This window comes from Salvelinus sp. IW2-2015, linkage group LG23 (genome assembly GCF_002910315.2).
Source record: "Salvelinus sp. IW2-2015 linkage group LG23, ASM291031v2, whole genome shotgun sequence".
Classification (NCBI taxonomy): domain Eukaryota; kingdom Metazoa; phylum Chordata; class Actinopteri; order Salmoniformes; family Salmonidae; genus Salvelinus; species Salvelinus sp. IW2-2015.
Genome location: NC_036863.1, coordinates 37,371,174 through 37,395,427, shown reverse-complemented (window position 1 = coordinate 37,395,427; position 24,254 = coordinate 37,371,174). Strand labels below are relative to the sequence as shown.

Below are 24,254 nucleotides of genomic sequence, written 5' to 3'. Positions count from 1 at the left end.
GAAGAAAATGCAGAACAATTGCACAAGCTTAAGAGACTCATTATTTTCACCATAAACATTACAGATATGCTACTAATGTATATACAGTCGTTCAGAAAGTATTCAGATCCCTTGACTTTACACATTTTGTTACGTTACAGCCTTATTCTAAAATGTATTTTTTTTTTTATCCCTCATTAATCTACACACACTAACCCATAATGACAAAGCAAAAACTGGTCTTAATTAAGAAATGTTTGCAGATTTATATAATAAAAAAATATACCTTATTTACATAAGTATTCCCTTTGCTATGAGACTCAAAATGGAGCTCAGGGGCATCCTGTTTCCATTGATCATCCTTGATGTTTATATAACTTCATTGGAGTCCACCTGTGGTAAATTCAATTGATTGGACATGACTTGGAAAGGCGCACACCTGTCTATTTAAGGTCCCACAGTTTGACAGTGCATGTCAGAGCAAAAACCAAGCCATGAGGTTGAAAGAATTGTCCGTAGAGCTCAGACAGGATTGTGTCAAGGCATAGATCTGGGGAAGGGTACCAAAAAATGTCTGCCGCATTGAAGGTCCCCAAAAACACAGTGGCCTCCATCATTCATAAATAGAAGATGTTTGGAACCACCAAGACTCTTCCTAGAGCTGGCCGCCCAGCCAAACTGAGCAATCGGGAGAACGGCCTTGGGCCGGGAGGTGACCAAGAATCTGATGGTCACTCTGACTGAGCTCCAGAATTCCTCTGTGGAGGTCCTTCCAGAAGGACAAGGATCTCTCCACCAATCAGGCCTTTATGGTAGAGTTGCCAGATGGAAGCCACTCCTCTGTAAAAGGCACATGACAGCCCGCTTGGAGTTTGCCAAAAGGTAACTAAAGGACTCAGACCATGAGAAACAAGAATCTCTGGTCTGATGAAACCAAGATCCATCTCTTCGACCTGAATGCCAAGCGTCACGTCTGGAGGAAACCTGGCACCATCCCTAGTCAGGATCAAGGGAAATATGAACGGATCAAAGTATAGAGGGATCCTTGATGAAAACCTGCTCCAGAGCGCTAAGGACCTCAGACTGGGGTGAAAGTTCGCCTTCCAACAGGACAACGCAGGAATGGCTTCGGGACAAGTCTCAATGTCCTTGAGTGGCCCAGCCAGAGCCCGGACTTGAACCTGATTGAACATCTCTGGAGAGACCTGAAAAGAGCTGTGCGGTGACGCTCCCCATCCAACCTGACAGAGCTTGAGAGGATCTGCAGGGGAAAATGGGAGAAACTCCCAAATACAGGGGTGCCAAGCTTGTAGTGTCATACCCAAGAAGACTCGAGGATGTAATCACTGCCAAAGGTTCTTCAACAAAGTACTGAGTAAAGGGTCTGAATACTTATGTAAATGTGATATTTCATTTTTATATTTTATCAGCATAACGCAACAGGAACCAGGATTAGTCGGATGAGGCAATGTTTTTCTACTCATCAATTGTCCAGTGTTGGTGATCGCGTGCCCACTGGAGCTGCTTCTTCTAGTTTTTAGCTGATAGGAGTGGAATCCGGTGTGGTCGTCTGCTGCAATAGCCCATCCGTGACAATGACTGACGTGTTGTGCGTTCCGAGATTGCCAGAACACAACTCGTTGTACTGTGCAGTTCTTTGCCTGTTAGTGACCTGCCTGTAAGYTTGCACAATTCTTATCATTCTCCTTCGACCTCTCATCAACGAGCTGTTTTCACCCACAGAACTGCCGTTGACTGGATGTTTTAGAATTGTTTTGGACCATTCTTGGTAAACCCTAGGCACTGTTGTGTGTGAAAAGCTCAGGAGGCCCGGCCCTTTCTGAGATACCTAAACAACGGCACCTGGCACCGATGATCAATCATACCGCGCTCAAAGTTTCTTAGGTCACCCATTTTGCCCTTTCTAATGCTCAATCGAACAGTAACTGAATATCTGTCTGCCTCCTTTATACAGCAAGCCACGGCCACGTGACTCACTGTCAGTAGGAGCTAACTATTTCTGTGAGCGGGGTGGTGTACCTAATAAACTGGCCACTGCCTGTAAATCACAACAGACCTTGATTTGAATTGACCTTTGCCTTTGACCCATAACTGCAGAAAGCAATGCTCTTTTGTTTTCCGTTTCAATACAAAGCACAGCGCAATAAACACACATAGAAACTAGAGGTCGACCGATTAATCGGGGCCGATTTCAAGTTTTCATAACAATCGGAAATCGGTATTTTTGGGCGCAGATTTGMCGATATTTTTTTATTTTATTTTTTTAAACCTTTATTTAAATCTTTATTTAACTAGGCAAGTCAGTTAAAAACACATTCTTATTTTCAATGACGGCCTAGGGGCAGAACGACAGATTTTAACCTTGTCAGCTCGGGGGATCCAATCTTGCATTGATTACATTGCACTCCAGGAGGAGCCTGCCTGTTAGCGAATGCAGTAAGCTAAGGTAAGTTGCTAGCTAGCATTAAACTTATCTTATAAAAAACAATCAATCAATGACTGTCATTGCTCCAATGTGTACTTAACCATAAACATCAATGCCTTTCTTAAAATCAATACACAAGTATATATTTTTAAACCTGCATATTTAGCTAAAAGAAATCCAGGTTAGCAGGCAATATTAACCAGGTGAAATTGTGTAATTTCTCTTGCGTTCATTGCACGCAGAGTCAGAGTCAGGGTATATGCAACAGTTTGGGCCGCCTGGCTCTTTGCGAACTAATTTGCCAGAACTTTACGTAATTATGACACCATTGAAGGTTGTGCAATGTAACAGGTATATTTAGACTCATGGATGCCACCCGTTAGATAAAATACGGAACGGAATAAACGTTTTGTTTTCGAGGTGATAGTTTCCGGATTAGTCAAAGGTATATGGTTTAGAGAGAAATAGTCGACGCGTTATAATTCCTGTAATAACTTGCGGCTGAATTTGAAATTGGTTCCTTCGTCATTTTACCGTTCATGTATTCCATAGAGAATGTATTGATCTACTTCAAATAAGGGCTGTGTTTCGTGCAGGCTTAAACCGCCTCGACGTTTTGATACCCTTGTAAATCTCACTAGGATAAGGTAACGTTTGTCAACATATTTTCATAAATCCACTCTACAATTTTTTTTATCTTCGCTTATATTTTGCCAATATTGATCAGAGTTACCTTGTCCTATGGATATCTACACAGTTATAAAATTGGCACGGTGATGTAAGCCTACACGAAACACAGACCTTATTTTAAGTGAATCTAAAAATATCCTATGGAATAAATGAAGGAACCGCTTTTCAGATTTTGCTAGGTGTCATGGGAATTATGACTCGCACTTTGGTTGTCAATTCTAACCATGCCCATTATTAAAATAGGATTTCCTGCATATAGAAATTAATGTTTTTGTTTTCAACATTCATCACAGGTAACTTAAACTCTATTTTTATTCAAACAGTTGAGAGTATTTGTCTCCTAAGCAGACTCTTCAATATCATTGTCACTTCAGAGCTGTGTGTGTATTTATGTATTATATTAAGTTAAAATAAAAGTGTTCATTGTTCATTCAGTATTGTTGCAATTGTCATTATTACAAAAATGTGTGTGTGTGTATGATATATATATATATATATATATTCTTTTTTTATTTTTTATTTTTTATTAATCGGTATCGGCTTTTTTTGTCCTCCAATAATCGGTATCGGTATCGGCATTGAAAAATCATAATCGGTCGACCTCTAATAGAAACAACGTGAAAATCAACACAAAAACAAGTGTCTCTGCTAAAATGAAAGGAGATTGGACAGTGAATTAGAACACGGAAGAATTACGCATTCCTGGACTGCAGATCTTGGTGTTGTGTTCTTTAAACCAGGGGATCCTCACAAGACCCAGTAGTGGGGCAATTGTGGAAACATATTTTGGCCTATATTATAGTATATCTGACCTAATATTTATCACTACACAATTTCACTTTGTTTAATAGGGGTAGCCTAGATGCAAAAAAAGGGATGAGCCCGTAAACAGACCAKCATGGGTGAAATATTCCATGCACTCAATGTGGACTGGAAAATGTTCTGTGGTAGTTTTAGGCTACTTCTTGGGCCTTGAGTCCATCTGTCTCTCACTTCTTCTGGACCCAACAGTTTGCCACATAGTTGGCATATTTTTTTCAGACCCTGTCCTCAGGTCTGGAAGGTGGTGTAATCCGAATGGAGCGCAGGAATGACTTGGCATTAGGCACTGAATCAAAGATGTGGGTCTTGCTCTCATGGGTGATGTGTAGCTTTGCAGGGAACATCAGAGAGTATGTGATGTTTTTGGCTGCCAATTCTATCTTGATCCCATCTTAATATTTAATTTTCCGCAACAGCTCTGCACTATAGTAATTGAAGACAGATATGCGCTTGTCCTTAGAATAGTTATCCCTTGGTTCTCAACAGCTGCATCATCTCCTGTTTCCGTTTTAGTTTTGAAGCAGTCTTCACCTGACAAAGTTATGTTAGTGTATGTCAGTTACCCCGTGAGCGATTTTGTGCCGGGCGTTGGGCCAGTAACCAAAAGGTTGTTAGATCGAATCCCAGAGCTGACAAGGTAAAGATCTGTCGTTCTGCCCCTGAACAAGGCAGTTAACCCACTGTTTCTAGGCCGTCATTGAAAATAAGAATTTGTTCTTAACTGACTTGCCTAGTTAAATTAAGGTCAAATTAAAAAAATGGAAACTGTACTGCAGAAATTGAATGTAAATCATAGAAAAACCTACAAATGCATTCGGAAAGTATTCAGACCCCTTGACTTTTTCCACATTTTATGTTACAGCCTTATTCTAAAATTGATTAAATTGTTTTTCCCAGATCAATCTACACACAATGCCCCATAATGACAAAGCAAAATAGGCTTTTAGAAATTTTAGCAAACCCTTTACTCAGTACTTTGTTGAAGCACCTTTGACAGCGATTACAGCCTAGTGTCTTCTTGGGTATGAAGATACAAGCTTGGCACACCTGTATTTGGTAAGTTTCTCCCATTCTCTGCAGATCCTCTCAAGCTCTGTCAGATTGGATGGGGAGTATCGCTGCACAGCTATTTTCAAGTCTCTCCAGAGATGTTTGATCGGGTTCAAGTCCGGGCTCACGCTGGGCCCTCAAGGACATTCAGAGACTTGTCCCGAAGCCATTTCTGCGTTGTCTTGACTGTGTGCTTAGGGTCGTTGTCCTGTTGGAGGGGGAACCTTTGCCCCAGACTGAGGTCCTGAGCGCTCTGGAGCAGGTTTTCATCTCTGTACTTTGCTCCGTTCATCTTTCCCTTGATCCTGACTAGTCTCCCAGTCCCTGCCGCTGAAGAATATCCCCACAGCATGATGCTGCCACCACCATACTTCACAGTAGAGATGGTGCCAGATTTCCTCCAGACGTGACGCTTGGCATTCAGGCCAAATAGTTCAATCTTGGTTTCATCAGACCAGAGAATCTTGTTTCTCGTGGTCTGAGTACTTCAGGTGCCTTTTGGCAAACTCCAAGCGGGCTGTCATGTGACTTTTACTGAGGAGTGGCTTCCATCTGGCCACTCTACCATAAAGGCCTGATTGGTGGAGTGCTGCAGAGATGGTTGTCCTTCTGGAACTCTGTCATAGTGACCATCGAGTTCTTGGTCACTTCCCTGACCAAGGCCCTGTTTTGTTTGGCCAGGCGGCCAGCTCTAGGAAGAGTCGTGTTGGTTCCAAACTTCTTCCATTTAAGAATGATGGCGACCACTTGGGGACCTTCAATGCTGCAGAAATGTTTTGGTACCCTTCCCCAGATCAGTGCCTTGACACAATCCTGTCTCGGAGCTACGAACAATTCCTTCAACCTCATGGCTTGGTTTTTGCTCTGACATGCACTGTCAACTGTGGGACCTTATAAGGACAGGTGTGTGCCTTTCCAAATCATGTCCAATCAATATAATTTTTCCACAGGTGGACTCCAAGTTGTAGAAACATCTCAAGAATGGTCAACGGAAACAGGATGCACCTGAGCTCAATTTTGAGTCTCATAGCAAAGGGTCTGAATACTTATGTAAATAAGTTAATTTAATTTATTTTTTATACATTAGAATTTTTTTCTTAAAACCAGTTTTTGCTTTGTCATTATGGGGTGTTGTGTGTAGATTGAGGATTTTTTWWAAATTTAATCCATTTTAGAATAAGGCTGTAACGTAACAAAATGTGGGAAAAGTCAAGGGGTCTGAATACTTTCAGTATGCACTGTAGATGTTGTGGTGGCAGTTGCAGAGAAGTACTTGTGTGTATGAGGTTTTACTGCAAAAGACTTACAAGGTGTGTTTAACAAAAGCGTCCCATCCTCCCAGGCCGTCAGCCTGGTGTAGGATTAATTCGGCTCAAAGTAGTGGAATGTGGTGAAAAAAGAAGATGAAATAGTGGTATATAAGTGTAGGGTTAGTTGGTGGTGAAATTATTTTGGGGGGTATCACAAAATGTAACTTGATTAACCACACACTCCCATTACAGTAGGTGGTGGCATGCACAAACAAAATGTGCAAATGCCATGATACCAAAGAAGAATACCACTCATCGGTTTCTGTGTCAAGGACGGAGGAGATAGTGTTGGCCTTGCAGTGGGTGGAGGAAGTCAAGCCAAACAGAGTAGTTATTTGCTCTAATTCACGTGCAGTGTTAATGAGTCTCCAGTCCTTAAGCTCACATAGCAGACAAGACCTGCCTTATTAGGTGCTACAAACCCATGGCAGGATTAGACAAATGTGTATACAGAAAGGATTTACTTTGGTCCCAGCCCATGTGAGAGTGGAGGGGAATGAGGCAGTTGATGTACTGGTTGAACAAGCACTTAGTAGTGGGGGTGTTGATGTTGTAGTTTCAATGAGCAAGGAAGAGGCAAAAAGCCTGATATGGACAGTGATGGTGCATAGATGGCAGGAGCAGTGGAATAGAGATACTAAGGGCAGGCATTTATTTCAAGTACAGAGGAAAGTCGGGGAGGATGGCAAAATATTTTTTATTTTATTTAACCTTTATTTAACTAGGCAAGTCAGTTAAGAACAAATTCTTATTTACAATGACGACCTACCCCAGCCAAACCCAGACGACGCTGGGCCAATTGTGCGCCTCCCTATGGGACTCCCAATCACGGCCGGTTGTGATACAGCCTGGAAGGGACAGCAAGGGACAGAAGAGAGAAGGCTATTTTGACAAGATTACGGGTGGGACACAGCCAGTTGAATAAATGTGATAGGAAAGCATCCAACAGGAAAGTGTGATTATTGCCAGGAAACAGAGACCATGGAGCATGTATTGCTACAGTGTGGGCAGTAATAGAGGGAAAGAGAGAGGATGAGATGTAGTATGAGGGAGAAGGGATACAGGAAATTCGTTTAAAGAGGATATTGAGTAGAACGTCATTAGATATAGTCTCAAACATTGTATCTTTTTTAAGAGCAACAGGGCTGGCAGGTAGTATTTACGTTCTACATGTCTATGGCCCACACTCCAGTCCAGTAGCTGGCGGTAAGGCACCATAACGTTGGATGCAAACCGCCGATAAACCGCACCAAAGAAGAAAGACGAGGAGAATCTCCTACGGGAAGGAAGCCACTATAGACTGTATTGGCACAGATATATTATATTAGAATATATTTGGTATTGGTACGCAGCTGCACGACAAACTCCTCTTCCTTCTTCAGTTAGCCAGCTGGCTTGCTGCCTGACTCACGCCATTTGCTGTCAGTGAGGTGTAGTCACTACTTACCACAGCCACAAAGTCATAAACCCCGCCTATTTCTACAATTAATTTTATTAAAATATTATTGGAAACCTAACTCTTACCCCACTGCTAACCTTATGCCTAACCTTAAATTAAATTCCCAAAATCATGTTTGTATTTTCATAAACGTTTTCGATATAGACAATTGTGACTTTGTGGCTGTGTTATCTAGTGGAAACTGATGTGGGGGCTGTTGAGAAGCCATCAAAGTACAAGGAAGGTAACGTTACATAGCTAGCTACGTAACCTAACTGGCAAGGTGAGATTAAAGTTCATTTGTACAGAAATAGACTAAACAAAAGTGACTTGGTTTGTACAACCTCAAAAGGTAGCTAGGTAACGTTAGCTTGATGTAGTTCGTTACTAACGGTTAAACAYATCTAACATTACTATAACGTTGTTAGCTAGCCTGCTGCTGGCAGCTTTTCTGTTAGCTAGTTGGCTAGCTAGCGCGCTCGCTAACCTTACATACACTAGCAAAACTATTTTTCTAGCTACAGTAGTCTACATCTACTAAGGTATTTGGTAAGTCCTTTTGTAACTCGCTATCAGTCAGCTAGCAAATATACTAGTCAGCTCCGACACTAGCCTGGCTGCAACAAGCTTCTAGCTAACAAGCTAGCTAATGTTAACCCCTAAGAGCCAAGAGTGTGCCAGAGAAAACCCCCAGCACTCCAATTTACTATAACGTTTCTAATAAGATCTTAATAGCTATCTAACTCCTCTTAATTTTGGTTTTAGAGACTGAAGAAGCTGCTCTGTCACCGTTTGAGTGCTGAAGAAGAGTCCTCCAGGAATCCTCATTTACACTTGATACACACCTTTCTCTGCAACAGCTAAGTCAAGACTGTGTCTTGTTAGCTACCATACTAAAATGGTGAAGATATTTGTTGGAAACGTGAATTCCTCAACCACAGAACCAGAACTGCGTACTCTATTTGAGAAATACGGTCAGGTGTCAGACTGTGACATTCTGAAAAACTATGGCTTCGTGCACATGAATGAGGAGGAGGAAGCCCAGAAGGCAGTGGCAGAACTCCATAAGCATGAGCTGAATGGGGCGCCCATCACTGTGGAGTTTGCCACTACGAAGGTCCGCAATGCCACCAAGATCTACGTAGGGAATGTCCCTGAGGGGACCACAGCTGCTAAGATAAGAGAGCTCTTCCAACCGTTTGGTAAGGTGGTAGAGTGTGACATTGTGAAGAACTTTGCCTTTGTGCACATGCAGAGAGAAAATGAGGCCTATGAGGCTATTTCCAAGTTAAACCACTCTAAAATGGAGGGCCAAAAGATCTTTGTATCCATCTCCCGCAACAATCAAGCCAGAAATGGCAGAGGGGATGACTACCCTCCCCCACCTCACCACTATCCACCTCACCCACACCACGATCCTCACTACCTCCCCCCTCGAGCTCCACACGGTGACTACTACGCACCTCGTGGTCGCTATCCCCCTCCTCCTCCCCTTCCCCCACCCCCCCCTAGGGCCTACTACGAGTGTGACCTATATGAGAGGCATGTCCGCCATGACCCATACTCTTCCTCCTCACGTTACTATGAGCAGGATCCTTATGAGCGACGGCTTCCCCCACTCCCTCAGCGGCCACTTTCTCCCCCCCTTACTTCCCGTTATTACCGGGAGCGCAGTCCCCTGGCTAGCTGGTCTCCACCCCCACCTTCCTCTGCCAGCTATGCCCGAAGGGGTGCCGAGCGAGATTTTGTTGGTGGCAGCTCTGTGCCCCCTCCTTCCTCTATGTGCTATGCTCTGGGCTCGGGCTTTGATAAGGATGATTACTTTGAGGAGAAGTACTCCAATGGTTTTGGTAGGGGCTACTAAGGGCACTTTTTGAAATTTTATTTAGGTGGAAGATGCCGTGTATGAGTATGTTGGCAATGAGTGCGCAGTTTTTCTTAAGCTGGGTGCAATTGTATATTATATAGAAAAACGGGTAATGGAAACAATACTGTTCATTCATAAAGCTTACTTGTCAAGTCAAGCAGCACACTTATTGATTTTGACTAGTTTTTGTTGATCATGAATAATCACCAGCCATATCAGCAGTATATGAATGCGTTTTATATTAGTGTTTCATTGTTGCCAGATTTTTAGACTTGAGATGGTAGGCTTGTGTCTTTGAGTGTTTGTTAATATTAATGTCATATTTTGAATTTTTGAAGGAGTTTAGGATTTTTTTWATGTAGTATAGGAATTAAGTTTTGTGTAGTAGGCCCTATATCAGGGGTCCCCAATTACATTCAGCCGTGGGCAGATTTTCTTTCAGCGGAGGGTTGGAAAGCCGGAACATAGTTATAAATAATTTGTACACTGAAAATTGACCTCAAGTATCCAAAACAGATCATATTTGACAAAAACAGAATAATTTCAAACCTTGATTACATTGGAATATGATCACATATACCTCTTTATGCGTAGTAATACTTGTGAACATATTTCCTAAATCGGCAAATAAAATCATTACGGGCCACCTATTGAGTGGCCCTCCCTACATTGAGTGGATGGCACTGACTAAAACTATTTCTGCTTTTTTAGAGACAGTTTGAAGGGAAATTGATATGTAATTATCAGTGGTAAGTTATTTATATCATACTTGTCTATCACATTTATTTTGTTGTCAAGTCCTGATACACTTTTCTCGAAGACATTTTTATTTTCTTCCTGAGGATTTTAGTCCCCTAAAATCCCTCTCACTCAGGTTTTTGTCATTCACCACAATTCAAAGGTTGGGGTGTTTGTTGTGTGCAAACTAGCTGACTGACTAACCATGCACACTGCATCAGCTGACCAAGCTCATCTCATCTGAAGGCCTTGCCACGTTCGGTGCAGCATCATAGGATAAAGCATTGTCTCCGAAACGAAACCCGATACGGCCGATTCATCGACTTGACGACTAAATAAAAAGATAACCACCGAAAAATTGTTGCACCTCCGGAGACACAGCCTGTATATCTATTTGACATTATGCATATGAATCACTCGCTGTCCGTAGAGTTACAAGTCCTTTTTGTTTTTGTATAAAATGGATGTAATCCAAGATAAAATAATTGAGAAATCTACGCCTATAAGGACAAATCTGACTTGTTTTTATTAGAAGAAATACATGAACAAATGTCTTGATCCGCCGCTGTTGTCATTTGGCCGCTTAAATAAATGTTCGACCTCTGATCCCGTCGATTTTTCATTTCATTTATTTTTTAGTTGACTATCTTTACGAAGTGATAGTGGAATAATTCTTGCTCAAATACATGATTGACAGTTACAAATTGTTTAATTGAAATTATTTGTGTCCTTTTACAACCAAATATGAATTGAAGGGGGGGGAAAGCATCCTCACCGGTGGTCAAGCGAGTAGCTTAGAACTATGTCAATGGTGTTGAGGTGTTTGGAGGTCAAACATCTGTAGAAGGTAAGGTGTCGGGTGTATACAGGAACTTTCATATAACCTACCTCCACAAACAACCCCCCACGGGGTGCTAAACTGTGACTAAACTCACTTTTGTGTAAGACCTTACACATGGCTTTTCCCTTTTGTTTAGTCACTTCCTTTCTCCAAATAGAGGAGTAGGACCGGTATAATGTAACCCTTACCTGCTGCTATTTAATTGATCTTGTACATAAGCTATTCTATGGAAGCTTTCATCCATCTGAAAAAGGTAAGTGACAAGTTGTGTAATGAGCTTGACAGGAAAACTGAAAGTACTGAAATTGAATGTAAGGATGTACAGGGCCTCCAGCATGGTCTCTGATAATGTTTTAGTATTTATTTAGATGGTGTGCAACATTGCAACCTCTCCATGGTGCACTTCCCCGGTCTAATCCATGGTCCCACGATGGTGCACATTTTCAGTTATGTCCAAAAAATCTAATCTGAAATGTCCTATTTCTCTGTCCTTGCTGATCTGGTCTTGAAGGACTTTATTGACACGTGAGAATGAGGACAAAGAACTGGAAAGTAATTAGGATTTGGCCCATGTGATCCCTTTTCAAGCACATCGATTAGAATCGGATACTGTCCTCTTTCGACCCTCTTTCCTTTTCCATTCTGTCTAAACCACATCACTGTGTACGGTTCCTTATGGTATATTTAAGGATTTGTAAGTATTTAAGCATAACGATTAGTCATTCATTTATCATTAAGTGAATTTCAACAGCCGCCATTTTGAAGACTTATTTTTTTATCATCTGCTGTGCAATAAATTATATTGATTTCCAATGCTGGGCATGACTTGTGTTCTTCATGGCGTGTGTCTGTGTGTTAAAAGGGAACACCTAATTCTCTGTTATGTAAAATAGCATACCAGTATTCTGCATTACCTGAATATTTAAAGGACAGTTTGAACTTCTGATATCTAATGGAAGGATCTGGGCAGTAAAAGCCAATCCAGGAGATGAGCAAAGGAGACAGTTTAATCATAAAATATGGCCACTCGATCATCTGCAGTAAAGTGAAATGACTCATTCGTTCATTTGATTTCAGCCTGTGTTTGTTATTTTTATACCATTCTAGATTTTTAGATCAGAAGTAGTGGAAGGAAGCCACTGTTGACTATTGAAATGCGTGTCCCCAGTGCATCTGATGAAGTGCGTGAAGCAAATGACTGGAAAACTTGAAATATTTTTGGAATGTAGCCAACCTCGCTCAGATGCTACAACCTGTTTGTGTACCCTGTGTTAAACATATACAGTTAAAGTCGAAAGTTTACATTCACCTTAGCCAAATACATTTAAACTCAGTTTTTCACAATTTCTGACATTTAATTCTAGTACAAATTCCCTGTCTTAAGTCAGTTAGGATCACCACTTTATTTTAAGAATGTGAAATGTCAGAATAATAGTAGAGAGAATGATTTATTTCAGATTTTATTTCTTTCATCACATTCCCAGTGGGTCAGAAGTTTACATACTCAATTAGTATTTGGTAGCATTGCCTTTAAATTGTTTAATTTGGGTCAAACGTTTCGGGTAGACTTCCACAAGCTTCCCACAATAGTTGGGTGAATTTTGGCCTATTCCTCCTGACAGAGCTGGTGTAACTGAGTCAGGTTTGTAGGCCTCCTTGCTCGCACACGCTTTTTCAGTTCTGACCAGAAATGTTCTATACCATTTGCCATATTCTAATAATTCTCATGTGAGTATTTATTGCCACAGTCTAATGTAAAGCAATTCAGGCATTCTTGAAAGACAAGACAATCCTTGTCATGGAAATAAACATAATTTTTATAGTTAAATACATGGATTTTGCAAGCAGTAGGCATTTAGAATTAAATTGGGAATGGAACTTTATAGTTAGGCTTCGTGATTACATCACACCCAGCGTACCTTCAAAATTAGTCTGTTCGGCAACCATAATTTTTTCGAAAGGCAAAGTTTTCATTATTTGTCGCAATAAAGAAACTTTGAAAAAAGAAAATCCACATGGGCCTCCCATGTTGCTAGAGGCGTCACTACAGACCCGGACTGTATCACAACCAGCTGTGATCGGTACTCCCATAGGGCGGCGCACAATTGGCCCAGCGTCGTCCAGGTTAGAGGAAGGTTTGGCCGGGGGGGCTTTACTTGGCTCATCACGCTCTAGCAACTCCTTGTGGGGGGCCGGGCGCCTGCAGGCTGACCCCGGTCGTCAGTTGAACGGTGTTTCCTCCGACACATTGATGTGGCTGGCTTCCAGGTTAAACGGGCAGGTGTTAAGAAGCGCAGTTTGTGGGTCATGTTTCGGGGGACGCATGACTCGACCTTCGCCTCCCGAGCCCGTTGGGAAATTTTAGCGATGAGACAAGATCAAAATTGGGGAGAAAAGGGGAGTAAAATACACACAAAAAATCTAAATCCACCAGTCAAATGGATATAAATGTAATAGATCTTTAGAAAAGTTATCCTGCATCTGCCATTTCCATTACACATGTCACAATTTTTTGTTGTTGCAACATTGCTTTTGTCGAACGAACCTGGGTCAATGGAAACCTACCTATTGGCTGATTGCTCCCAACTCATGGGAATCTCCACCCAGTTGACAACTTTAAAATGGTGGAAGCCCTCAATGGCAATGTCCATGCTAAAACAGCTTATATCAATGATGAGTCCTATATCTTTCTTTATGTCAACAGGGTAAGTTAGGCAGGTAGCTTAGTGGTTAGAGCTTTGGTCTAGTAAAAGTTGCAAGATCGAATCCCCGAGCTGACAAGGTAAAAATCTGTCGTTCTGCCCCTGAACAAGGCAGTTAACCCACTAGGCCGTCATTGAAAATAAGAATGTGTTCTTAACTGACTTGCCTAGTTAAATAAAGGTTAAACAAATGTGGTTTTTGGGTGTCCACTTACATCAGTGCATTTGTAACAACCTAACCATTACGAAACTTTTATTAGATCAAATAAGCCTCATGTAGCAATTTAGCAATTACATTTTTTGTTGACCAAATTCGACACTCATTGACCTCCATACAAAAATTCCTCACTTCGTTGGCTTATTTTCGTGAACAGATTTTGAGCCGAATAAAGACAATCTAGTATGGCTTATATCCACAATGTCCCCCCCAAAAATCTTAAAGCATAGTCCTCCCCAGCCCCTCCATCTGGCAGTGATGTCTTCTTCACTGCCCTCTTTTAGACTGAACACGGGCTCAGATGCCCCTCCTGGGCCTAGTAACATACAAGCTGCAGGGTAAGCAAATGCACCTGTGTTGAAGCTGCTCTCGGGGCTGGAAATCGTGCCTTTGACACTCCTACAGTGTAAGACAATGAAGCAGACTTGGGCTGTGCCTTGTTGGACCTGATGCCCAAGCACAAACTGACATCTTCCTCATCATTAAGCTGTACCCAGCGGACATGGGCCCAATGGTCGGAGAGGGCTGTGCTCGTAGACTGGAGAGGCTGGGGCTAGGGGGGACCTGTACCTGATCCACGGGCCTGAGGGTTTGGAACCAGAGGACTAGAGGAATAAACAGCATCGAGTCCGCAGTTGGACTGTCATGGAGGAGCTCCATGCCAATGAGATGCTTAGAGGAATTGGGGTCTCAAACTACTCTCCAAGACACCTGACAGAGCTGCTGGAGACCTGCAGGGTGCACCCTGCTGTGCTACAGGTACATTGATACCCTCAAGATTTGTTGGGTACAGCAAGGGCACAGTTTTTAAGTTATGTCACAGCTGTTCATTGACTACAGCTCAGCCTTCAACACCATAGTGCCCTCCAAGTGCAATACTAAGTTCATACCCTGTGCAACTGGGTCCTGGACAACCTTCTCCACTTGGACAGGCTGACTCCAAGTGGAGAAGGTAGGCAGCAACACCTACGCCACACTGATCCTCAACACGGGGCCCCACAGCCCCATCCAATACTCCCTGTTCACCCATGACTGCGTGGCCATGCACGTCTCCAACTCAATCATCAAGTTTGCTAGCACAACAGCCTGATTACCAACAATGAGGAGACAGCCTACAGGGAGATGAGAGCCCTAACCGAGTAGTGCCAGGAAAATAACCTCTCCCTCAACATCAACAAATAAAAGGAGATGATCGTGGACATCAGGAGACAGCAGAGGAAGCACGCCCCCATCCACATCGACTGGGCCGCAGTGAAGAGGGTCAAAAGCTTCAAGTTCCGCTGTGTGCACATCACTGACAACGTGGTGAAGAATGCACAACAGCGCCTTTTCAACCTCAGGATGCTGAAGAAATGTGGCTTTGCCATCAAGACCCTCAGAAAATTCTACAGGTGCACCATTGAAAGCATCCTGCCGGGCTGTATCAATTCCATGGTACGGCAATTGCACAGTATACAACTGCAGGACTCTCCAGAGGGTGGTGCGGTCAGCCCAACACATCACAGCCTGTTCACCCCGCTACCATATAAAAGGCGGAGACAGTACAGGTGCTTCAAAGCTGGGACCGAGAGACTGAGAAACAGCATCTCCAGGCCATCAGACTGTTAAACACCACTAGCCTGAGTCACTGTTCTAGCCGGCTACCACCCTCTACCCTGCGGTCACTTCTATTCATATACTGTCCACACTGTCTTTACACACCATTATTTATATATACAGTACCAGTCAAAAGATTGGATACACCAACTCATTCAAAGGTTTTTCTTTATTTTTTACATTATAGAAAAACAGTGAAGACATCAAAACTATGAAATAATACATATACATAATACATAATGTAATAACCAAAACAGTGTTAAAAAAATCAAAATATATTTTATATTTGAGATTCTTCAAAGTAGTTGGTTGAGAAAATGCCAAGAGTGTGCAAAGCATAAGGCACACTCTTGGCATTTTCTCAACCAGCTTCATGAGGTAGTCACCTGGAATGGATTAATTTTTTTCTGCCTTTAAAAATAATACCCCCTTTTCTCCCCAATTTCGTGGTATCCAATTGTTAGTAATTACTATCTTGTCTCATCGCTACAACTCCCGTACAGGCTCGGGAGAGACGAAGGTCGAAAGCCATGCGTCCTCCGAAACAACATACCAAGCCGCACTGCTCCTTAACACAGCGCGCCTCCAACCCGGAAGCCAGCCGCACCAATGTGTCGGAGGAAACACCGTTGGTTAACGCTCCCGGCCCGCCACAGGAGTCGCTGGTGCGCGATGAGACAAGGATATCCCTACCGGCCAAACTCTCCCTAACCCGGACGACGCTCCCGGTCGCGGCCGGCTGCGACAGAGCCTGTGCGCGAACCCAGTCTCTGGGTAGCGATGCAGTGCCCTAGACCACTCCGCCACCCGGCACACACCACCAAGTGCGCTATTTTACAGATGTTGCCCTACCGGAGTTAAACAGTAGCGTCACGGCTATTAGCTTCACGACATACATACTATGGAACGCCGCACGAACGATGTGTTTACAATAATGCGTTGGTAATGAAGCATAATTTGTTCGACCGCAACTTCTGGGGTAGCTAGCTTTAGCTTGGTAGCTAGCACCAATACAACCAGCCTGAAAACAATGACCAGTAAAACCTGCAGTCATTTTCATTATTCTTAGCAATGATTTAGGAATCATTGTGAGTAGGTATTAGCTAGGTTGCCACTTGTTGTTCGCCTATTGAAATTGAACTTCAGTTCATGAAAATAAATAGCTAGCCATCTACTTAACCCTGTCGCCCAAAGCTAACGTTATAAGCAGCCAGCTAGGTTCATCTGGCTATTGAAGCTCGGCCGGACCGGGTTATGTGTTGTGAAGATAGCCACAATAAGGATTAGGCACAATAGTGGAATTTGCGGTTTGCCTTCAAAGTAAAAGTTTGTCATTGACATGAATACAAATAGTAGAATTATGCCATACCTTTATTCTGAAGGCTAACCGCAAAGTCCACTAGTGTGGCTAATCCTTATTGTGGCTAGCTTCACATAAATTGGTCCGACCACCATTCATCAAATAAGAACTGTCTTATAAATTAGGGTTATTTTTAGATGACAGTTAGCTAGCTAACTATAGCTACTGAAACAAATTGTCGTTTTTCTATGTTTTTGGGGGAAAACATTGTTTGCATCTATGAGCTAGCTAGCTTTTTTTTATGACCAGCACTGTAGGTGCGCGAGACAACTTTGTCAGCATCATAGCGTACTTATCGATGAATCGTTGTGACATGAAATACGAGTGATAGTGTAATCAATGTGTAATAACTACGTAGAAAATGCATAAACCCGTTAAATTATTTGACGTGCAGTCATATTCAGATCCTGATTGATCAACAAGTTTATTTGACACGTCAAATAGTGTTAAATAGTATATTTTTTGACCCGCAAAGACCCAAACGCGTTCCATAGAAATCCTGGTTGAGAATGAAACGGCTGAACAAATGAACAACGAAACAGCACAGCAAGTAAGTGAAAGAAATAGGATTTGATTATGTTTTACTGGTAATGGGGACATATGTAAATGCCAACAAAATAACTTTTTGGTCAGTGTGGTGTAACCTTTATTTAACTAGGCAAGTGTAAGAAATTGTATTAGATACTGGTAACTTGTTTTACAACTTCTCAACACAAGCTATACTTGGCACAACATGCACCCATCCCCACTATACCCCCACTACTTTGTACCCTTATAAATAACCGCAGACCCACACACACACTCCCCTCCCCCATGAATAGGGCCCTGTGAAAACAAACGCACATGCAGGATGCTTTTGGATGAGACTAAGACAAAGAACTGTGTGAAGAGCCAATGGAATGTCGACATCAGGCCCGGACAGGACTACCCACGACCCAGATCGACCAATCGGAAGGCCAGACTACAAGATCAACCTACTTTACTTGTTGCCTATATAATCTGTATGAACTGTTTAGAGCGCCCYCTCTTCCGACGATTCCATACGAGTCAGACAGAAGGAGCCGTGMTGCACGATTTGCCAGATATCTTCACACTGAATAAACTGTCTTACTAAATACTGTTCCACCCTGTCCAGCCTATTGACTTGGTCTCATTTCTCTAATAACGAATCATCAACACAAGTCAGTTAAGAACAAATTCTTATTTACAATGACGGCCTACCCCGGCCAAACCCAGACGACGCTGGGCCAATTGTGCGCCGCCCTATGGGACTCCCAATCACAGCCAGATGTGATACAGCCTGGATTCGAACCAGGGACTGTAGTGACACCTCTTGCACTGAGATGCAGTGCCTTAGACCGCTGCGTCCATGTGTGTGTTAACTAGTTAACTGTATTAGAATGCTTAAAAGAACTCTACAATTTTAAATATCCGTATCGGGTCTTTTGGTAAGGAAAATATTGGATATTRGTATTGGCCAAAAATGTCATATCGGTGCATCACTAGTTTTAATAAGCAATTTTCAATAATTTAATCTGTTAACATAACATAACATAAAAAATATGTAAAAACAGTTAACAGTTAATGAAAAGGGGARATATCAAAATGTTAAGATACACACAAAGTTTCAAGTAGAATATCAGTTATAACTGAAGTCAGTGACCATAGTTGTTCTACACCAGACTKCCCTATACACTCATATTTCTTCAACCGAAGACTTAACAGTATTCAGAATATTTGCATATTGCATACGCCCTTCTCAATATTTGCAGTTGAGAAGGGCGTATATGGCCTGGATTGTAAATATGTCTTCATTTTTGTTTTAAATATCCGTATGCACAATCTACAATTGAAAAAATATACAGAAGAAATTAAAGATGATTGCAAATGAAAGAATATTATGAAATGTACAGTCTAAGTTTAAGATAAATACCAAAATAAACTGAGTGTACCAGTCAAAGTATGTATGAGGATAATTGTAGAATGTCAAAACCCTGACTTGAAGAGTTAAGAGCTTATGTGAAGTCAGAATTCGTTATGTATTTGCAGACTAAAGCATTCAATAGACTAGCTTAGCTAACGATTGAAATCGGGAAAGAAATGTATAATAGAAAATTGTGTTCAACATACAACATATGTCTAATAATTATTGTCATCACAGATCAGTTGTTCTTTCACAGGTTTCATATTTTAAGAATCTCAAAAGTATATTTACATTTTGTGAATTTCAAAMCATTGATTATTAGATCTTGAAATTCATACCTACAAATGTAGAACATCTTCAATAGAACAATTTATGAAATTTCTCTGGAAATATTTGTTATACGTATTTATACATATGTTATAAATATGTCAGTAGCACAAGAGATTGTCGCTTAGAAAATGCATCTATTATGCAGTGAATAACTTATTGTTAATTATTGCAACATATTWTCAATTATGCAGTGAATTTTTGCATAACGTTTGATTTGATTGTACAAAAGTCACATTTGAACTGGTGATATTTTCCATAAAAATACTGTAATTTCTGCAAAAGTATGCACATGGGACGTGAATATTTCAGCTGTGGTTCAGTCGTTATGGAAATTATATGAGCTCCTTCTTGCCTTGGCTGGGTCTCTGAAAGAGGTAAAAACTGTATTGATTTTTCACTCCCTGCCTTTGGCCTCTTTTGGACTCCAGAGGAAAGAGAACCATCCTCGGGAGACCTCCTGCTTGACCCCTCCTGGGCTAATCCCTCTCTTGGGCTCCTAGGGAGGGAAATGGATAGACAGGTCAACTATATACATTTTTATGTAAAGCWGTATGGATGTGAGTCTTTCCCTTAAAAATGATTCGGTATTGGGAAAGGGGGAATGTGTCTTCCGCATTTAACYCAACCCCTCTGAATCAGAGAGCGATTAACCATAATGTTTTTTCCCCCTGTTTTTAAACAACTAACTAACCGACATCGATTATTTGAATTCCATTTCTTAATATTTTTTTCTATGAGCTTAATGCACACATTGAGGTGCCATGCGCAGCAGTTTGAGTGTGTCAAGAACTGCAAAGCTGCTGGGTTTTTCATAATCAACAGTTTCCCGTGTCTATCAAGAATAGTCCACCAACCAAAGGACATCCAGCCAACTTGACACAACTGTGGGAAGCATTGGAGTCAACATGGGCCAGCATCCCTGTGAAATGCTTTCAACACCTTGCCCCGACAAATTGAGGCTGTTCTGAGGGTAAAAGGGGGGGTGAAACTCAATATTAGGAAGGTGTTCATAATGTTTTGTATACTCAATGTACAAAACATAAATATTTTCTTAAAGTGAATAAATGATAGTAAGTGATTGCAGTAACGGGAAGCCACTGCCATCACGGGACTTTCATTGTTTTATTCTGTGTTACAGCATTCAACCCGCATTTARTTTTTTAAAACATTTTTATCGAAACCGAAAAACCAAACCGACCTCCAGCACTACTGGATACATGGGCTCCAATACAATACAGGAACAATACGTTTTAGTTTGAAAAGATGTGCGATTCAGTTTGATTAGAGAACGARTCGATGCGGTTTGGTTCGATGCGATAAGATGCACTAACATTTGTTGCATAAACACTAATTTTCCATTCTATACTGAACAAAAATATAAACGCAACATGAAAACTGTTGGTCCCATGTTTCATGAGCTGAAATAAAAGATCCCAGAAATTTTCCATATGCAAAATAAGCTTATTTCTCCCAGTTTGAGCACAAATTTGTTTATATCTCTGTTTGTGAGCATTTCTGCTTTACCAAGACAATCCATCCACCAGACAGGTGTGGCATACCAAGAAGCTGATTAAACAGCATGATAATTACACAGATGCACCTTGTGCTGGAGACCATAAAAGGCCACTCTAAAATGTACAGATTTGTCACACAACACAATACCACAGATGTCTCAAGTTGAGGGAGCATGTAATTGGCATGCTGACTGCAGGAATGTCCACCAGAGCTGTTGCCAGAGAATTTAAAGTACATTTCTCTACCATAAGCCGCCTCCATAATTTTAGAGAATTTGGCAGTACATCCAACCGGCCTCACAAACGCAGACCATGTGTAACCACGCCAGCCCAGGACCTCCACATCCGGCTTCTTCACCTGTGGGAGTTTACTGAAGAGCATTTCTGTCTGTAATWAAGCAATTTCTGATCGGCTGGGCCTGGCTCCCTGTCATTTTTGCAGATTAAGTGTTTGAGCTAGTAATGTATCAATATTTATAGTTCACAAATTAGATATGACATAGCCAATGATTATATWGCACAACTTTGTATTTCACCCCCATCTCAAAATGGGGGTGAAAAAAAAATGTTTTCGACCGTTTGGAAGTTTTTAATGAGCTTATTTTCTCCTCCAGCTTTGGCCATGCAGTGTACCAAGCACAAGTGATTGCTCATTACCCTGTATATCTAAAAATGGCCATATACACTGATTGTTTAAAGCAAAACTACCAAACGCATTGCTGATGGTGAATCTCTTRTAAGGCCCGTTCAGCAGGTATAGCCAGATGACAGTGGTCTCCGATAGCTTACTACATGTAAAAACACAATTTTCAACAGCGCATAGATAACAATAACCTAGCAAATTACATAGGTTGTCACCAATGTTCCCTCTAATTTCTTTCGKAACTGAGAAAATTTCAGGTCTGCTGAACTCAAACTTCAACGTTTACTGTGAACTCTGAGGCTCTACCAGCTTTAAGTTAGTTTTAACAGTGGTCAAGTAGGCTATTGTGGCTATTTGATCATAATGTAGGCCTAACAGAGTGGCCTAACATCAAAAACAATGGAGAAAATGCATCCCATAACATTTTAACATGGAAATAGCTCTTCTATCGTTCAGCCTACAGTAGCATCCAATGTGTGGTGTTCAATGTAGGCTTACATTCCATGAGACTTTTGAAAAAAACATGCAGGGCTTGACATTAACCYGTTTATCCACYTGTCCTTCAGACAAGGAGGTGACTGAAAATGGTGTTGTGTTGATTGATGCAAGACYTTTGGAGTTCATTCATGTAGCGAAGGATGAAGTCAAATTGATTACACATTTACTGTATAGTAATGTATAGTATATGGGAACTAGAGTGTCTGCTCTGTCCCCACTCTTTCAATTGTACACTCCTCTGTCAGACCTCATATCTTACCCCTTTGTCGAGCCAGGTGTCAAATTCATCACTCATCCTCCTCAGCTGGCGGCCATATTTCTTTGCAGCCCACAGTGTAGGAGGAGCAGACTGTGATCGACTTCGGAAAGGAGCCCCATCGCCCCCGCCCTCCTCAGTAGGAGTCATTGCATCCTGAAACTCTGTGTTGTCCCTTCTGCCAACCTGRGAGCACACCTGGGACTCGGAGTAGAGCCGCACTCGCCCACCTGTGTCAGTGAGTGGAAAGGGATGGGGGGAGGGGTAAATTGAGATATGGTTAGATATATTTAAATATAACTTAAGMGGTTCACACATGTATCCAAACTGAGTATTAATGTATTTTCATATTATATTACATTTCCAGGCTTGATAAGTTTGATTCTGACCTGGTTGTGGTCTGATGCTCGTCGTAGTGGAGACATTATGGAGCTGAAATTCTGGGTAGTGTGTGGTTCCTGAGTGGTCAGACTCATCTAGTTCATTCATGGTTTCTGGGTTGTCATCCACACAATCATGTGTGTGGTTCATTGTAAATATCTGAAGAGAAAATGGACATCCACAGTGAATGATAGTGTTGATTATAGCCATGTACCCTGAGTATACAAAACATTAAAAACAGCTGCTCTTTCCATTACATAGACTAACCAGGTGAATCCAGGTGACAGCTATGATCCCTTATAGGTGCCAGGTTCACCGGTTTGTGTCAAGAACTGCAACTCTGCTGGGGGGTKCAACTCAATGTTAGGAAGGTGTATATCTACTGTAAGGATATACTATCACCACAGGGTGTTGGTAAAATCACTATAAAATGTATTTTATTGACACAAATATTAATAGAACWTTTTAGAAAATATCTGCAACATATTTTTGTCAAGTAACCAGTTAGCTAGAACTTACCCAAGGACCTGTCTTGAGTCCTGATGACTTGCAAAAGGGTTGATTGGTTGATTCTATGTTGGTTATCCTCTTCTTCTGTCAATGTTAAACTGGAGGCGATAATGATATTTCTGTCTTTTCTCCTTTCAATGTGAAATTTTCCACGAACCAGTCGGTGATGATTTCCTCGCATTGCATGTGGCACACCAAAATACAAAAATATAGTAACGGGCTAGCTACCTTTAGCTAACGTTAGCTGATTAGTCGTTGAATTGTTTTGTGTGCCACGGGGATCCGGATCAAATGTTCAAAATGAACTTGCATAACTAGCTAGCTGACATGTTATTTTCTTCATGATTGTCTTCGCAAAATTCTATTTCAGTGGACGAGTTTCTCAAATTCTTTTCGATATGTCTTCACGTGATTACCTACTTTTACAGTCTATGCTATCACATGCGACGCACCSAATGTTTTTGTTGTCTTCCGTCGTCTTGTACGCCACTGTAGTAGTACCTCTTTACCCAATCGACTGCCACTGGCATTCAGAAAGAGCCAATAAGCGCACGCTTTTGAGTGACTATCTTGTCAAAACGTCACTGTTGCGAAAGGGTTATGGAAAGCCACGCAGTCTCGTGACTTGTTTACCATTTCGCCCATCCCTGCTGTAGTGAATCATAGATGTGTTGTCGTGGAGATTTAGATTAGCTGATGAATAAACACACTTTTACATTAGGTAGACACATATCCCAATGGCCTGTATATTTGTTCTTCTTCGGCAATTTAGAGCAATTTTCATTTGAGTTGTTGAATTTGAGAAGGTGGATTTATCTGAGATAKCACCCCTAATTATTTTTCATTTGTTTGAAGCGGAACAGTATTCTGGCCATGATGATGGACCTGTAATGATGGGCATCACGTCAACCTATGTCTGCTTTTGTTCCCCAGACCCCTTCCCTCAAAAGCACCAGTACATAAAACCACTGGTTATGTCTCCAATCCAATGATTTCATTCATCAAGTTAAGGTTGGAAAACTACTGGTAATTTACCAAAGTTACTGGAACGTTCAGTCATTTTGGTAATATACAGGTAATCAATGACAATCTATGGTATCTTGTGTAATTTGTACTTGAATAACTTTTTTTTTAATGTACTT

The 24,254-nt window shown here is 41.5% G+C and overlaps 2 protein-coding genes, 1 long non-coding RNA gene and 1 pseudogene across 5 annotated transcripts; 3 read left to right on the top strand and 1 right to left on the bottom strand.

Moving 5' to 3' along the window:
- The first annotated feature begins 7,929 nt into the window (after positions 1–7,929).
- Positions 7,930–10,252, top strand: zgc:77262 (RRM1_2_CoAA_like domain-containing protein). 2 transcript variants are annotated; one of them, XM_023968590.2, is made up of 2 exons: positions 7,930–8,018; positions 8,501–10,252. In XM_023968590.2, the coding sequence occupies exon 2, from the start codon at positions 8,634–8,636 to the stop codon at positions 9,597–9,599; it is 966 nt and encodes a 321-aa protein (XP_023824358.1). In that variant the 5' UTR covers positions 7,930–8,018; positions 8,501–8,633; the 3' UTR covers positions 9,600–10,252. The 2 variants fall into 2 exon arrangements, with proteins under 2 accessions (XP_023824358.1, XP_023824359.1); XM_023968591.2 differs by having other exon boundaries at positions 7,970–8,284.
- An 8-nt stretch (positions 10,253–10,260) lies between these two features.
- On the top strand, positions 10,261–10,946 carry LOC139022913 (uncharacterized). The gene is made up of 2 exons (XR_011473979.1): positions 10,261–10,351; positions 10,504–10,946. It is a non-coding gene; the product is annotated as an uncharacterized lncRNA (long non-coding RNA).
- Positions 10,947–14,279: 3,333 nt separating this feature from the next.
- LOC111950951 (uncharacterized) lies at positions 14,280–15,190 on the top strand (annotated as a pseudogene).
- Positions 15,191–16,043: 853 nt separating this feature from the next.
- LOC111950212 (bcl2-associated agonist of cell death-like) lies at positions 16,044–23,622 on the bottom strand. Of its 2 annotated transcripts, none has more exons than XM_070434592.1 (5): positions 23,122–23,622; positions 22,870–22,945; positions 22,611–22,761; positions 22,225–22,451; positions 16,044–19,806 (listed from the first exon to the last, which is right to left on the bottom strand). In XM_070434592.1, exons 3-5 carry the CDS (start codon positions 22,750–22,752, stop codon positions 19,705–19,707), a joined length of 471 nt encoding a protein of 156 aa, XP_070290693.1. In that variant the 5' UTR covers positions 22,753–22,761; positions 22,870–22,945; positions 23,122–23,622; the 3' UTR covers positions 16,044–19,704. The 2 variants fall into 2 exon arrangements, with proteins under 2 accessions (XP_070290693.1, XP_023823389.1); XM_023967621.2 differs by having other exon boundaries at positions 22,870–22,942.
- Positions 23,623–24,254: the final 632 nt, after the last annotated feature.

Excerpts from the sequence above, each read along its gene's own strand:
- zgc:77262 (XM_023968590.2), top strand. The coding sequence starts at position 8,634 with ATGGTGAAGATATTTGTTGGAAACGTGAATTCCTCAACCACAGAACCA.